The 16534-nt window shown below is 46.3% G+C and overlaps 1 protein-coding gene across 1 annotated transcript; it reads left to right on the top strand.

Annotated features, from left to right (window-relative positions):
- The first annotated feature begins 3923 nt into the window (after nucleotides 1-3923).
- On the top strand, nucleotides 3924-16379 carry LOC120838281 (DNA (cytosine-5)-methyltransferase 3A). The gene is made up of 4 exons (XM_040208134.3): nucleotides 3924-4149; nucleotides 7435-7590; nucleotides 13642-13743; nucleotides 16214-16379. The coding sequence occupies exons 1-4, from the start codon at nucleotides 3967-3969 to the stop codon at nucleotides 16364-16366; spliced, it is 594 nt and encodes a 197-aa protein (XP_040064068.1). The 5' UTR covers nucleotides 3924-3966; the 3' UTR covers nucleotides 16367-16379.
- The last annotated feature ends 155 nt before the right edge of the window (nucleotides 16380-16534 follow it).

Raw genomic sequence — 16534 nt, forward strand, 5'->3', positions numbered from 1 at the left:
CCCGTTGGTCTGCGGGTGGTATGCGGTGGTACGACGGTGGCTGGTGTGACTGAGCCGGAGAATTTCTTGGGTCAGCTGTGCCATGAACGACGATCCGCGATCTGTAATCAGAACTTCGGGAGCGCCGTGCCGGAGGACAATGGAATCGAGGAAAAACTTGGCGACTTCAACCGCAGTCCCCGAAGGAAGGGCTTTCGTTTCTGCGTACCGCGTGAGATAATCTGTGGCGACGATTATCCAACGGTTTCCCAGGGTCGACGGTGGAAAAGGACCAAGTAGATCCATTCCGATCTGCTGGAACGGTGCAGTTGGCGGAGGAATTGGCTGCAGGAGACCTGCCGGCTTCGTCGGCGGTTTCTTGCGTCGCTGACACTCGTGGCAGGATCGGGTGTAGTGGTGGACGGTTTTGGGAGCTTGGGCCAGTAATACTTTTCACTAATACGGGCCAATGTCCTGCTGTATCCAAGTTGTCCGGACGTCGGGTCGTCGTAACATGCTTGAAAGATCTCCTCTCGAAGGTCGGTCGGGATTACCAGCAGCCACGGCGAGTTGTTGTCCCCGAAGTTCTCTTTGTAGAGTACACCTTGGACCCCCCCCCAAAATGTCACAGGTGGTGACCAAAAAACAGGAAATAAACAGGAAGAAATAAACCTTTAATGTGGCGAACTTGTGCCAAAAATAAAAGGGTACAAAAGATAATAAGAGAGCGTCGCGGGCGTCGAAGTCGGCGTAACAGCAGAGTCTAACGCTGGGGCGAAACTGACTCCTGATTGCCAGGCGGAGCCGCTTTTGTACATGCGTTGGCTTCTGGAGTATTCGATGTAGAAGGTTCGACGCGTAGAACATTCCAACCTCGAATCAGCTAGACGGTTCTCGAATTTACTAGAACATCACATTACAGTGTAAACAAAAATGCGTATCCGCGGCCAGGAATCGAACCCTGGCCATTCGCGTGGGAGGAAAGCGCGATAACCGTTAGGCTACGGCCGCGCTGCCTACTTGGCGCACGGCACTATAGGAAATGAAATTATATGTTTTCTCGGAGATATGGCCTGTAAGCTCGCACACTCATTTTGGTGATACATATCTAGCTTTCTCTCTCTTCAAATTTTGAGTATTATGAACAGACAAACTGTTCATTGGGGAAACTCAAATGTCATGGAGGAAGTGTAGTTCGTCAATAGGATCATTGAACTACATTTTATTCAAAGACTTGAAAGCATTGTAGACAAGCTTGCTTGCCTTGCAAATTTCCTTATGTTTTTAAAGTATATGAATGGGCATCCAAGAATATATTATCTGGTCTTATTGAATTGCCGTGTTGCAGAATCTGATCAATAATAAATGACCGGTGGTTCCTGCATCAGCGATAACCCGTTGGTCCTGATATGTTCGTGCCCCATTCACCATTCACAAGATTTTTACGTCCGGGCTGTAGGAATTAAATCGAGAGTAGTCACAATACTTGTGGGAGGCCTTTTTACGTAAGCAATTAGAACTGCAAACTTAAGAATTTTTATGCTAACATTTGTTTTAAAATTTTATAAGTATAATATGTTGTAAAATTGTCGCGGGAGTGTATTGGTTGGGACACATTAATACACTCCTTTTTGTTTATTTTGGCTAATACATTTTCAATGATTGCAGGAATATTTTTACCCTGTGACACTGCCCCCCCCCCACCCCCAATTAAAAAAAAAGAATGACAGGAGTGAAAGTTTTGCCCCTCGCCAAGAAAACATCCTGGCGACGCCCATGACCAGGAAGACGTCGGTAGAGCAAGCGGGTTTTAACAGCTGCCACCAGTCTATCACCGGCAGCGGTGAATGGCCTGCATCTTTAAGGTTGTGATTAGTGATGGGACGAATCACCGGAGATTCATATTCAGGCTGGTTCGGAAGTTTCCAAACTTTTCGGTACAAACATTTGGAGGTCCGGTTGTCACTCGTCGTCAATCTTGCGTCGTTCGCGAATATAAATCAGTTGGTTTATTTAAGGCATTACTGAAGAGGAGCGGGTAGCCCGTCGTTTTGTTTCATGCACATGGTGCGTACCCACAAGCTTTAATCTCCACCGTTGGCGTTGAGTGTGATTCTCAGGGGTCTTTGGGCTTCGGGGATGCGAAATCTCAAATATATGGTTGTGCTACACTAAAAGAGAATGTGGACTGGAAGGAATGCTCGATGTTTCAAGCGGACGTCCTTCTTCAAGTGATAGATGCAAAAAACGGCAAGGAACAAGTAAGGGTCATACGCGTAACAAAAATAAGGGTAGGTACATTGGCTGAGAGGGAGGGGAAGGCGAAACCGTTAGAAGACTGAGTACAACTTCTTTGCTTATTATCTATTGCAATAAATAAAAAATTAAGAAAGAAAAATCTGATTAAGGCTTAGCTAATGCCCCAACATTTTGGTCAGGAATTATAATTCTAGTGAGCACTTATTTCATTCGCTTCAACCTCTCGTATGACACGGATTTTGAACGTATTGTGGAGGTTTAATGTGTCGTCTATGATACACATATAATATTTCTGAGTAAGCAAAGGATTTATCTCTTCTTCCGAAGGGCGTGGTGTTCTGGCAATGTCCCAAATCTATCCGAACCGTCCAAGTCGCTAGAAGATTCGGTCAGTTTTCCGAACCTCTCCGGGTCTCAAGATTCGGGTCCGAATCTTGGTTCGGAGAAAAGTTTGTCCCATCACTAGCTACGATGAGAATGCGATTAATGCAAAGGTGCAAGCTAACTAGAAAAGAATAAGGATAGTAATCCCTGGAGAAGGGGAACAAAGGACAGACGGAAATCTCCATACACAAATGACTGTTGCGCAACTAAAAAAATACATCTGGTTTTGGTATCGAACCAGGGACCTCCATTTCCAGTGGAGCGCTCTACCAACTGAGTTAGCCAGGTGTTAGACGTCAGTGGAGCAAACAGGGTTTAACAGCTGCCACCAGTCTAACACCAACAAGGGTGAATGGCCTGCAATTTAAGCTCATGATGATAGCGCAATTAATGCAAAATTGCAAGCGAGGTGGACAAGAGTGATGATAATAATTCCTAAAGAAGGGGAACAAGGGGGGCAAAAGACAAGCACAAATCTTTAAAAACAGCTAAGTTTCTGGTGTGCAACTGAAAATGGAGTGACTTTTAAAACCCATTTGCTCTACTGACGTCTAACTCCTGGTTAGCTCAGTTGGTAGTGCGCTCTACTGGAAACGGAGAGGTCCTGGTTCGATACCAGGACCAGAATCAACACTGAAAAGTAATTGGGCTGGTATACATGCATTGCAGAATATTTTCTCACGTCTTCCTTAGTTTCCGTTTGACGAGCAGTTTTTTTGTGCCACGCTCCAGCCGTATTGCTACATGTAAAAGGAAGGATTGTGGCTAGCCCATCTTTTAAAGGTCAAGCTTTATCTTTTTGCCTGCGCATCGATGCTCGTGTCGTCTCTGGGACTTGGCCTAGGCTAGGCCTAGTGCTCGAAAGCTTGATTCGCAACTGTCTAGCTCTTTAAAGTTTCGTTTGCTCGGCATGCATTCGCTAAAATAAAGTCGACTACCCTCTCATTTTGCGCCTTTTACGTCCTTTTACTGCGATACACTATTGCCTCCGCCAGACAGCACCATACTAGTCGAAATGTGCGTCAAACGGTACGTGTGATCTGGCAGTTGTGCGAAACTCTGATTTCGCGGTACCATTGTGCGTAAACTAGAAAACCCATCGCGTGAACCATCCAAAGAGGTGCGACTTATACAAAGGTGCTTCTTATATACCAACTTTTTTATGAAAACGGCTCGATATACAGATGTGTGACTTATACTAGGGTGCGACTTATAGTCCGGAAAATATGGTACCCCTTTATAGCATAAACATTTTACTATACCAAAATGATTTTGTAATTTCTTCTCTCCTTTCGGGCACACTTCCAGGGAGTAGACCCTGCTCCACACTACACTGTGGAACGAATGGGACGCAAGCGCGCACCACCACGGTGGGAGGGAGGGTCCGTACCCACGGCCAAGAGGAGCAGCACCAGACTCTGTCGGCAAGGTGCGGCTGGCCCCAGCATGGCCGCCGTGACCTCGTGTGCGGCTTTGCTGGCGAGAAGGCCTGGCAATGACTCTGTCCACACAGATCCCAGTGTCCAGGTACACTTTCGTCGGGCCCGTACACCCACTGGGACGAGCTTGTTTATGACCGGTGCAGCCTCTAGTTGCTGAAAGAATGTATGTTGTCTGGGAAAGCGCTCGACACTGGCGGAAAGGCAGTAGAGCCACATCCATCGATGCACAGTGCATTTCGTCAGAATGCACACTTAGACCTAGAATCGTATGAAAAGGCCATCAATTCATATTTCGGAAACTACAAAAACATTGTCACTTCGGAGTTATTGACATAAAAAAAAAAAGAATAGCCAATTCCACATTTCACTAATAATAATAATTTTCTTTATTCAGACAAATGTCTAGGAAGATGGGGCAAAAGGCGATTTAAATCGCCTCAAGGCTCGATCCCCCTGTACAGTCAGCAACAGAACGTACAAAAACACGGGAAAAAACAATCAAATACTCGTAGTGACATTACACTGAGATACAGTGATATAACAAAAGAAAGGCGGCCGGAAACTTTAATAAGTCATGCTATACCTGAAAGATACATTTTCAGTGTTCGTTTAAATGTGTGTATTGTGTTGGAATTATTTATCATGAACAGTATTTCAGGGTGGTTGTTTAATAGCTGTGCGATCTGATTAAGTATCCTTTGTTTACCGTAGTTTGTGCGTACTCTGGACTGAGTTTAGTGGGTATGGCGAAATGAGTACCTATATTGATGCATTGTTGATGTAATTTTCATGCACAAACTGAGTGTGCTTTTATTTTGTAAAGCATGTAAATTGCCAGTTTTTGAACGAGTGACTGTTCTACTGTAGGAAGAGAATGCTTGATAAAATATGGGCTAGAGTGCCCCTTATATGAGATATTGGCAATTGACCGTACTGCTCTTTTCTGTAAAATGAGCGGCTTGGATATACAGGTCTGTGAGCACGTACCCTATACCAAACTGCACTAATTTAAACGAGAGTGAACAAGAGTGAAGTATAACTCGTTTTAACCAAGCCGGAATGATATATTTGAGTTTATTTATAAAGCCTATTGACCGGGAGATGTTGGGCCGGATCTGATCAATGTGATAAGACCAATTTAGGTTTTCTTGAAACTATACACCTAAAGACTTGTGAGCTTTTACATATTTAATTTCACTATTTCTAAATCGTTGGTTAAGTTCTCGATTAATACTTTTATTTTTTGCTCGAAATATCATATACTTTGTTTTCTCGGTGTTTAGCTCTAATTCATTACATGTCAACCATGCACTTAACTCTAACATCCAATCATTCGCGAGTGATTCAAGTTCATCTATGTTGGCACCAGAAAAAAATATGTTTGTATCATCGGCGTAGAGCACAATGTCAGGTGTGTGAGGAATGTTGACAATATCATTAATATACCGATTTCTGATTTCTCGCGACTTAAAGTCGTATATTGCACACGATCTGATAAGTAATATTGAATAAGTTCAAGGGCTACACCTCTAATACCATATAGTTATACAACTTCTTCAGAATTATTTCATGCTTAATAGAATCAAACGCTTTCCTGAAATCTAAAAATATCCCTAATGTGTAAAGCTTGGTCTCAAAATCAGTTAAAATTTTATCCTTGATTTTCAGTAAAGCATCCTCGATTTATCTAGATTTCCCTTTTTGAAATTCATATTGTTGTTCAACAATTCGGTTATTTTTAATGAAATGGTCCAATAACCCTGGAGTTTATTATCTTCTCTATTACTTCTGAAAATATTGGCAAAACAGATATAGGTCCGTAGTTGTTTAAATTATTAACTGGCCCATCTTTGTGTATTACTGATACTCTGGTGGTTTTTAATTGAGTAGGAAATATCCCACTGCTTAATATTTTATCACAGACTGCTGATAGTGGTTGACATATTATCCCAGCAATTGCTTTTATAGGTTTAACTTTTAACTCATCATCGCCGCATGCGCCGCTATTTCTTAATGAATTTATTACGTTAAACACTTCAGTCTCTGTAGTTGGTGACAAAAATATAGACTGTCGTAAACATACGTGGGTATGAAATTCAAAGTTTCTTTTCTGTTGTAAAGAGAAAGTCGGAGCGCCCGAAAGCAAATAATGAGCATTAAATAGATTTGCAAGTTTTCTACCAGAATAATCCCTGTCATCTATTCTAAGGACATTGGGGATGGTATTGCTCGAGTTGGACATCAGTTCTTTTGCTGTCTTCCACACTTTCACTGGATTATGTTGAATTGTAATGAATTAATTTTTATAATAGTTTACTTTCGCCTTTTTTATATTAGCGTTTAACTTGTTCCATCTCTTTTTGTATTCAGCCAGTATATCGAGGTCTCTTGTTTTTATGAATGTGTCAAAGTTTATTTCGCTCATTTATTCGTTTAAGAAGTGTTACGGTATTCCAGGGTTTTCGTGATCTCTTGTGCCTTTTGACTTTTCTAAATGGGAACACATCTTCATAGGCTTCTTTTACCTTCTCTATAAACTTATCGTAGGATTTACTAGGGTTTGGCCCATTGCGTATGTCATTCCAGTGTGTGGCCGATACAAGCGTAACAAAGCGTTCAATACTATAATCGTTTATGTCTCGATAATAAGGGTTAGTTATATTTGTCTTATTAAGTGGTCACTTAAATCCACCGTCAGTACACCAGATATTATGTCATATCTCATTTGAAGCTCTCTGCCTCGCACTCTTGTGCAGAACATTATTTTGCATGATCAGGCTTTCTTTATTGCAGAATTGTGGTGGTAGCTTCATCCAGTTGCTCCTTCCCTGTGATGAAAGATAACAAAAAGACAGCTCAACTTAAAAAAATAAACAAATTCATTAAATATCTCGCCTTTCATACAGGAGGCATCGTTAGAACATCAAAGAACCGTGAGAGTACTCGAGGAAGCACATTTATTAAAGCATGAAGTTTCTGTAGACGTCCGGTAGGAGGTTACGGTTTTTGTGCAGTGTGTCACTTTGAATAAACCAGGATTCAAGAAACTTTCTTGGTTCCCACAGTGGCCAAGGTCGACATATCTTGAAAGCCGAATATGTGGTCGGTGGTCCATGAATGTAACCCGTTAATTGTCAATTTGGTTTTCTTTTAACTTTTATCAGGTGCTCATCCAGATTCCCGAGTATTCTTACATCTTCTCCCCCCCCCCCCCCCATTCCGCCGGAACGGAACTAAAAATATGGCATCATTGTAAGACATTCCTTTTGACGGCATACATGCTGTCCGACACCAGACGTGTACAAGCCGCGGAAGTTTTAGCCCGTCCGAGCGCCTAATTGACACGGCGCACTCTGCTCTCGATTGCAAGGAGCGAGGCGCCAGGGCAGGCCAGGTGGTCTGGGCACGGCTGGGCTCGGCCCGGTGGTGGCCCGCTGTGCGGATCTCGGGCCCAGAGTGCGGCCAGTCTCCAGCCCGGCTGGGACACGCCTGGGTCTTCTGGCTCGGCGACCACAAGGTGTCCCAGGTCGGGGGAGGGTTTAGATTTGATATCCTAAACCAGGGGTCTCAAACATGCGGCCCGCGACTCGCTGGGACGCGGCCCGCAGGCAACCGTCTACGCGTCCCAATTCCCATATGTATCGAGCGCTAGAAATGGCACGGCTGTAGTGATCTCATCCTGCCGATTCATTTTCTCTCGAAATGTCGCTCTGCTCTTTCAACATATTCACATAGTTTTTACTTATCTGTGTTCATTTAACCTTTCTTTCGCTTTATCTTATGGGGCCAGCTTTTTGTAATGCACAACAGTTTCAGTACTTGTCTGCAAGCACGAGCTCTTCGTTGAAGAATGCATATCGGCTGTGCGAACTCTCGATCAGCATAAAGAACTGCCAAAGATAATGGTACAAGCTCGGAAATCTCGCCTTAAAAAAAAAAAAGAAAAGAAAAAAAAAAAATTATTTTTAAAAGACAAGTATGGGTGTTGTAATAGAAAGCGTCAGGAAAGCAAGAACTGCCAAATAACTTGTTGTTCTTTAGATAAATGTTCAGCTTGGTTAATTCCTGAGTGAATTGAGCAACAGGAACGACGGTGTACTTGCTCTTTTGTTCTATTAAAAATGCGAGCACGTTGATGGGGCGGTGTCATTTGAATTATTGTTATCCCATCAGGTCATGGCATAAAGTAGTCATATAAAGAAATCACATCTAAAAATGTCAGTGACGAAACTGAGTTTACAAAAAGCATAGAGCACGAGGTCTGTTCAATTTTTAATCGTTTGACCCCCCCACGGTCTGACGTTGGCCCTTGGCCTTCCCAGCATCGGCTATCTGGCCCCCACGCTCAAATGAGTTTGAGACCACTGTCCTAAACATATGCTACGTCATGGGCAAAGCGTTGCCCATACATATTTTGTTGGCACAAAATTTTCAGTTAAACATTTCCTCCTAAAAAATGCTGGTGTGTGATGTTTTTTCCATAGAAAAGTTGCCCCCTGGGGAACTTTGGGGGTGGGGGGGAACTTAGTGGGGGGGTGGTTGCCTCCTCTGTTATGGACCCGTCCCCATCTCCCTGTGTTTGTGAGTGCGTGGAACACTCGTCGAACCATTTTCCCAGTCGTCAGGGCCACTTTGGGGGATGGATTAGCCCAGACTTAGCCGAACGCTCGGGCCTGGCCAGTGTGGCTGGCGTCAGTCGCTTCAGGGGAAACACCGCTCAAGGGCTCCTCTCCTTTACGTGTCAGCCCTTCAACCTGCAGCTGCCGCCGAAGTGGCGGAATGCGACAATCTGTGCTTCGGGCCTTTCAGGTGCTTATCCGTCACGGTGGCGGGAGGGGGATTAAACGGCGCCGGCTGTCTGCTGGGAAGCAATCCAGGGATCAACCAGCAGCCAATTTGCAGACCTTGGAACTGTTCCCCACCCCGGATTCGAGCGTGGGGGATAATCGTCGTCTTGCCATTCCCAAACGTTAAGCTCCCCGTGGGGGAGCGCTCCGCTGGTCTGATCACCGTTGGTCACTTCAGGAGAAGCACCGCCTATGGAATCCTCCTCTCCCTCAGGTGTCCACACAAACCCCGACCGTTCGAGGGACGGTTGTCTTCGATCAGATATTTCGCTATGGAATAAACCTGTTAAGTTATCCCTATCTGTTTCCTCGACTGACTGGCTCGGACGTTGTTTGTGAGAAAGGTTGAATGTCAGCGAGATGGCTATGCTACCCGAGAGACCAGGCTGGGCGTCGACACCTAACAGCTTGGCTGTTAGGTGTATATCACATACAGTAGAATTTCGATGATATGAATATCGCGGGATCGCAGAAAATATTCGTATAATCCGAAATTCGTATGAACGAAAAACAAGTCACCTAAGTACATGAAAGCAAAGCGGGGGCTATTTGCCGTTTATTGGTCACTCTTCCCGCCAAAGAAGTCAGTAATGTTCTTCTGAGTCTTCTTTTTTTTCAATATCACCAAGGGGACAGTTTTACAACTTGTAAAAACGTTCCAAAACTCCTTCGCCGAATCCTTGCATTTTTTTTTTAGGTTTCTCGTCCACTTTCCTCAGGACTTCCAGTTTCTCTTTGAAGGACAGCGATTTTCTCTTGCGAGACATGTTAAAGCAAGTCGCAACTCACGCTGGACTGACGAGGCAGGATGAGGGATATCCTCCCGAAAGTTTGTTGATGCAAATCACACGGAGTTCAACAGACGTGCAGATGCGCGGGCAAACAAAGGATGCTTGCTCGTTGACATTCACGCCATCAACGCCGATTCCGAATGTCGTTTCTTGTGTTCACTCGAGCGACTGAGAGTTGCTAAAATCCGTTCATCACGTGACAATAAAAATAAAGCACCTACCCTGGAGTAGGTAAATGCTAGTTACTCCAGCAATCCGAATTCGAATCACGTGACAACACAGATAGTGCAGCAACGGTGGACGTGGGTATGTTTTCGAGTTATGGAACGCAGCTGCGTTTTATTATGATCGCGGCGCGTATGTAGAAAGAACGGCAAGAAAAATAACTCAAAAGCGGCGGTTACGGTTGTCAGAGCCGAGTGATGCCACCCTAAAAGATGTGCCAATGTTGTCGATCACTGTTCGTGTGATCCACCGTGGCCCGATGAAGCATTCGAGCTATCCCAAAACGTAATACATTAGTCTTAAAGGGGCCCTGCATTCACATTTAAGCGTTTACCTTTTTTTGTGGTTTCCACGTCCCTCGGGGTTCAGCCAAGCCAGCTGGCACGGAGAGTGTACCTAAATATCAGTAGGTCCTATTTTAACCGGACGACGCAGAAACCTCCTCCACCTACGGGGGTGACCCACGGTACCGAAAGCGCGTGAAATGTGAGGTATTTGGTCTTGGGCTTTCTACTGGTCAGAGCCGCTAAAAGCTTCTTTTTAGTCGAAATACAAAATATTAGTGGCGCGAACCGTTTCAATTATTTATAAAAGTAGTTTTTGTTCACTATTTTAGGTAAAAAAGAAACAAATGCAGTTTAGAAAGTACGGAAACAAGAAATGACCCATCGATATACCCGCCACCAAGCGTTGGAAAAGGCGGCGCACACTAGGAAGGTGTAGTGGGATCAGGCGCCAACGAGCGGCGCGAGCGTAGAATGGTCCCAGATGTATGCGGCGGCGCTGCGGTCATACGGACTGGAGGATCGAACTGGTTTCGAGCGTTCCCAAGGCCGAAACACAAGGTAATGAAAGGAGAGGCTCCTTTCGTTACCTTGTGTTTCGGGCACAGCCTTCTTTGTGAGGTTTTCTCCTTCTCCGGATTTCCCTTTCCACGAATAGCCTTTTGGCTCTGTGTCCCGGCGACCTGAACCATAGCGGTCCTCCTCGCGCAGGTTTCTGCGTACCGCATACTCTTCTGCCAGCTCTGCTGCCCTCTGGGTCGTTTTTTCTTCCCTCTGATCGAAGATCTAGAGCCGCGTCTGCTCCGGGATGGAGCGGTAAAATAGCTCTAAGCAGAAGCACTCCACCACGCTCTCAAGATTGTCAAACTCTTCAGCACTCTTCAGCCATTCAATGAGATTGGCCTTTAGGTCATACGCAAACTCGAAGTATGAGTCCTCCTTCCCCTTCATGGCCTGTCAAAAGCACAGCCGGAACCGCTCCGTGGAGAGACGGTATCTCTTAATGGGGCCCTGTAACAACTTTTTTAGTGGTTTTTCATTTGTACCGAACCTGAGCGCACTGAACGTAGTAACTTAATGAAACTTTTCTTTTCTCAAATTTCGCTTTATTTAAAAAGTTATAGGCAAATTAAGATTACAAGAACAAGCAAAAAATAACCTCCTTCATGACGTCCTTGGTTGCTTGAGTGGCAGTGAACTAGAGGACGGGTAGTGAGCTCAGCGAGCAATCACGGCTGCCACACTCCGTGTCGACGGCTCGAGAGGGCGCCACTAAAGCATTTTCTGGATAGGCTGTATGCAGCGGGCAGCCAGGGCAGCTCGCATTGCATTTGCTGCACGATTAAACACTAATTCGGCATGACACTTGATTGGCCACAAACGACAGCAAAGACGGGGTAAAAATCACTTCAGAACGGGAGCCACTTCGCGCTGCCATACCGCCAAACAGCCAAACCGCAAGTCAAACCTTCTTGCAGAAGGCCTTCAGAACGCTGTGAACCGGTCGCGAGGGCCGCCACGAGAGCCCACTCCGCTTCCGCCGTCCGATGAACATTTCTTTAACTCGAGATCTAGTTTCTTGAGCTCCATCTCCTGCTGTTGTCTCATTAGCTCAAGCTCGAGCTCCTCGCAACAAAGGCGGTCACTTCGCTTCCTTTTTTCGAGCTCCTCTCTTTGTCTGTCCTTAGCTAAGTCCAAACTCTCCACAAGCTCATCCGCATCTGCTCCCGTGGCTCTAATGGCCTCAATGATGAGTGCCTTTGTTTTGTTTCTCAGCCCGTCCACACCAAGTTCCTCACAAATCAAAATCAGATCTGCCTTGCCTAACGAATTAAGGTTTGTGATTGATCTAAATGGTGGGTCTGTTGCTATCCTGACGGCTTCTTTAAAATCCACGCCTCAGTCTCAACCACCTGCTTTGTCTAACAAAACAATTGTAGCGAAAGCGTGGTGGTCTCTAGGGGCAAAAGCCGAACACTCACCCACATGTGTGGTCATCGGTCCATGGAGTCCGAGGCGGGTCTTGATCCGCATTGTTCAGCATCCCAGCGTCGCCATCCAGCTGATAAGTGTCGATGCCCAGCCTGGTCTCTCGGGTAGCATGGCCATCTCGCTGGCGTCCAACCTTTCTCACGAGCAATGTGTGAGCCAGTTAGTCGAGGAAACAGATCGGGAAAACTTGACAGGTTTATTCTATAGCGAAATATCTCATCGAAGACGACCATCCCTCGAACGGTTGGGGTTTTTCTGGACATCTGAGGAAGAGGAGGATTCCGTAGGCGGTGCTTCTCCTGAAGCAACCGACGGCAATCGGGCCAGCGGAGCTCTCTTCCAAGGGGAACTAGACGTTTGGGAATGGCAAAATGACGATTATCCCCCACACTTGAATCTGGGATGGGGAACAGTTCTAAGGTCTGCAAATTGGCTGCTGGACAATTCCTGGATTGTTTCCCAGCAGATAGCCGGTGCCGTTTAATCCCCCTCCCGCCACCGTGACGGATAAGCACCCGGAAGGCCCGAAACACACATTGACGCGTTCTGCCGCCTTGGCGCTAGCCGCAGGTAGAGGTCAGAAGGGTTGACACGTGAGGGAGAGGAGTCTTTGAGCGGTGCTTCCCCTGAAGCCACTGATGCTAACCACACTGGCCAGGCCTCGAGCGTTCGGCTAAGCCTGGGCTAATCCATTTCCCAAACTGGTTCTAACGACTGGGAAAATAGTTCGACGAGCATAACACGCACTCACAAACACAGGGAGATAGGGACGGGTCATAACACCTTCCTTCTGAAGTCTGCCCATGCTCAAGAGAAGCCCCCCCCGCAGGCAGAGGCATTCATTGTACCAAAGCTTGTTTTTTTTGCTAACATCAATTTAGAGACCTTTGTTTATCGAATCCCTTAGAGAGAAACTTAGTGTAGAAAAAATACAACTAGCCTTCTTTTAGCCAACTCGTTTTTATGGTATATATGTTAGCACCTGTGCCAAAAAAGCACTAGGAGACAGCAAGTAAGAAGAACATTCCCTCGCTCCTAAACCGGCCACACCGCCATGTTCCATCCTCCATTTTATAAATATAAATAGCTTTTTACCGTATTCTTAACATCTTTCATGTAGCAGTTGCCAGCGCCTAACAGAGAGAGGAGAGGAGGTTCGAGGCTTCGGAAAACGTACCTCATTGAATCACGTGCTTGCCTTTAGCCGGCAGGTTCGCTTACACTTTCGGGTGAGCGATTCTGGGAGCCAGTTGAAGGCGAACGCGTGAGTCACCAAAGCGTGTTCATCTAGGCCTCGTTCCTCTTTTTCGTCCCGTAATCCAAACAATGTGACGTCCACGAGAATACGCCAGAGGGCCGAATTCGGACTGCCAACTTGCGCTCCACAAGCTTTTTCATGATGCACGTCCTGGGCTCGACGGAAGACTGCCCTTTCCAGGTACCAGAGACGAAGGTGGTCGACTTTTCCGACGAGTATCGGGAGAGGAGGTCCAGTCTCGGAGGCAAGCTCTACGAGGTGGGCCTTCTGGAAGCGCTGCAGGTGGGTCGCCCTCACAGGCTGGCACTTCCTGGGGAGCAGCTCCCTTTCAACGTTTCTATAGTCGCTGAGAATGGCGGGGAGGAGCTTGAGTTGTTCCGGCTCCTGCGGGATTGCTTCCTACCTTCAACAACGCTTCGTGTCTCATCAGCCTCGAATGTGCAGCCAAGGCATGGCAAAAGACACAGAGGGCTTGCCAAAGGTTGGGCATTTGAAAGACATCTCCTGCTTTGTCTCCTTTTGTCTGTGACTATACATCTTTCCTAGAAACGCTCGGCCCCAGGGACGGGAGAACCTTTTTTGAGCCCACTCACTGGGTTTGAGGCTAGTCTCACCGGCGCCCCTGCTAACCCTAACCGAGTGGACAGTGTGATTTCGATAGGCGCATCCTGCGTTGGCACAATTTCAGATATACATTCGGCTACATTCCTGCCCTTTCCCCGCTATTGTTAGCGCTTCATGGTGTAGTATTTTTTCGAGGACATTAAAAAGAGATTGTACCATGTTTAAAAAAAAAAAAAAAGGCAAACTGTAAACTATTTTTGCTGGATGCGCGCGCGACAAAACAAATGCGACTGGAATGTTTGTTTTATTTTACGAGTTTCCACGGCACCGCCCTCTTAGCCGTGTCAATTGACAAAGCGCTTAGCTGTCGAAAAAAATTGGCAATGAAAGATAGATGAAAAGCATGCATACTTCACGCGCACAAATAATGTGATTACCGATCTATACAACAGGACTCTGACATGAAATTTAGCAAGTTTCAACATTCAAACATTATGTTGTACATACCACAGGGTGCAGCTTTATCCAAAAAGACGTATTTGAGAAAGATCTCAACTAACAGAGTACAGCAGCGTCGATGACAGTCACATCGCGACGATCAAACGGAATCCAAGAGGACCTCGTTTTGGGGCATGTTTTGGGGAGAGCTTCCTTTTTTCACAACACCAGCATCGAGGCAAAGAAACGTATGTGACTGGTTCGTTCCCCACCCCAACCCGAACAGCTATTTTTGGCGATGGCTGAGAAGGACTCTACGCGGATTATCTCGAAGAGTGGAAAGAACATTTGTCATTGTTTGCAAGATCGCGTCGAGGGTTGTTCGACGTCATTCCACTCCTCCATTTCTCGTGAATGTCGAGTTATTTTTCACAGAGGAAGACAAAACAAAAAGGGTATGCAGCATGCACAAGAAAAATAAAGTGGAAACTTTTTTAAGAGATGCCGGAAAATTTTGAAGGAAAAAAACCACTAAGAGCAGGTGGTGAATTGTGCTGCACAGGTTTCAACAGCCCAAGAGAGTGGCGGGAAATTTTTAGCTGCTAGAGCAGCTAGGAGCCTTGGAGCGTTTTTCGGAAACGTGTATAGAACAACTCAGTCGAGAACTGCCATTGAACAACTCAGTCGGGAACTGCCATTGGAGCCTGCTTTGGAGATGTTGTTTCTGTGATTAGGGTGCTTTTTTTTCATAGCATGCATTCCTTAGAAGGAATAATGACATCCATAAATAAACTGGCTCCCACCCGTACCTCAGTGCCTGGCTCGACGAGATTGTGGTGCCGCCGTTTCTGCTTCAGCTGCCACTCCAGGAACTAGGTATAGTCCATTACACTAAGTGCGGTGAAATTTTGTTCTTCTGCGGCGCCATCTGAGTACATCTGGGCATTTCAGTGTGTTATTCTCGGGGTAAAAGAGGGGAAAGGGCATGCACCTGATCCTGATAGCAGAGAACAAACCGGCCATCTTCCACCGGCGTTTCAACCAGCTCAGCAGGGTAGCAGGGGGAAAGGGCACGTGCCGTTCTCATCGTGTAAGTGGTTCCGGTGGGCTGTACCTTCGGAACAGCTCAAACATGGAAGCTTATTTCTCTCTCTCCTCTTACCCTAGTAAAGTGGTCTATACACACCGGAACGGAGAAGATGGTGCAGTTGTGCCGTGCTGCGGCTTCCTCGCAAGCTTTCCAATCCAAAAAATGCACCAAAGCAGTGGAAAAAAAAAAAACAATTCTTACCTGTGCCTGCAAAACAGAACTCTTGCTGACTCCCCCCCCCCCCCCCCGTCTTAAAATGGATTATGTAACACCACAAGAGTGACCACCAGACTGAAAATGGCAAAACATGCCTTTTGAACGCCCGGTCTCCAGTATGTGCTCCATGACTTCCACCGCGTTTCAACTGTGCACGCGCACTCAAGGTGCACGAGATGATGAAATGTTGTTGAAGGTTGGAGGCGGGACAACTGAGGCTCCTCTCTGCCGTTCTCACCTTGTGATAGCCTACTGACTGTAACCTACGAACTACAAACAAACTAATGGAACAGACTGACCACCAAGGGGCAGCGATGTAATCGAACCTGGGTCGCAGATACCAGTGGACGCGAGGGGTCTGCGTTCCAAGGACAAAGTTTCTAACCGAGTTGGTGTTGGTCCAGTAACGTTGGACTCTCCTGATGGCAGAGGTGACGCTTGCAGGAGATTGCAGCCCGCTCGCCTGGGCTGCCGCAGGGTGCCGACTCCTCCCACCTGATTGCCTGGGCCGAGGCCGGTTTCCTCAATGGGTCTGGCGTTCCACAGATTGCGCCGGCCGTGTCAGGTCTGAGGGTCCGCGATCCGCACAAACCCTAAATGTGTGGCATTTCGAGCAAACTCCTTGTGCATCTGTGTCTCGGACCGTTTGAGCGTACCTTGCCACGGTGGAGTATGTAGAAGATTTGCTGTGTCCCTACAGAATAACGATAATGTGAGCAGCAACATAAGCTGAGACGGTGGAGTGCCAAACAAAGAGGGTGAAAT

This window comes from Ixodes scapularis, unplaced genomic scaffold (assembly GCF_016920785.2).
Source record: "Ixodes scapularis isolate PalLabHiFi unplaced genomic scaffold, ASM1692078v2 PGA_scaffold11__112_contigs__length_91849675, whole genome shotgun sequence".
Lineage (NCBI taxonomy): Eukaryota > Metazoa > Arthropoda > Arachnida > Ixodida > Ixodidae > Ixodes > Ixodes scapularis.

Bases quoted from the DNA above. Each gene is read 5' to 3' on its own strand.
- LOC120838281 (XM_040208134.3), top strand. From the start codon at position 3,967: ATGGGACGCAAGCGCGCACCACCACGGTGGGAGGGAGGGTCCGTACCC. The intron at 4,150-7,434 runs GTACACTTTCGT...CTCGATTGCAAG, and splicing joins ACACAGATCCCAGTGTCCAG to GAGCGAGGCGCCAGGGCAGG. The intron at 7,591-13,641 runs GTCGGGGGAGGG...TGCCCTTTCCAG, and splicing joins GCGACCACAAGGTGTCCCAG to GTACCAGAGACGAAGGTGGT.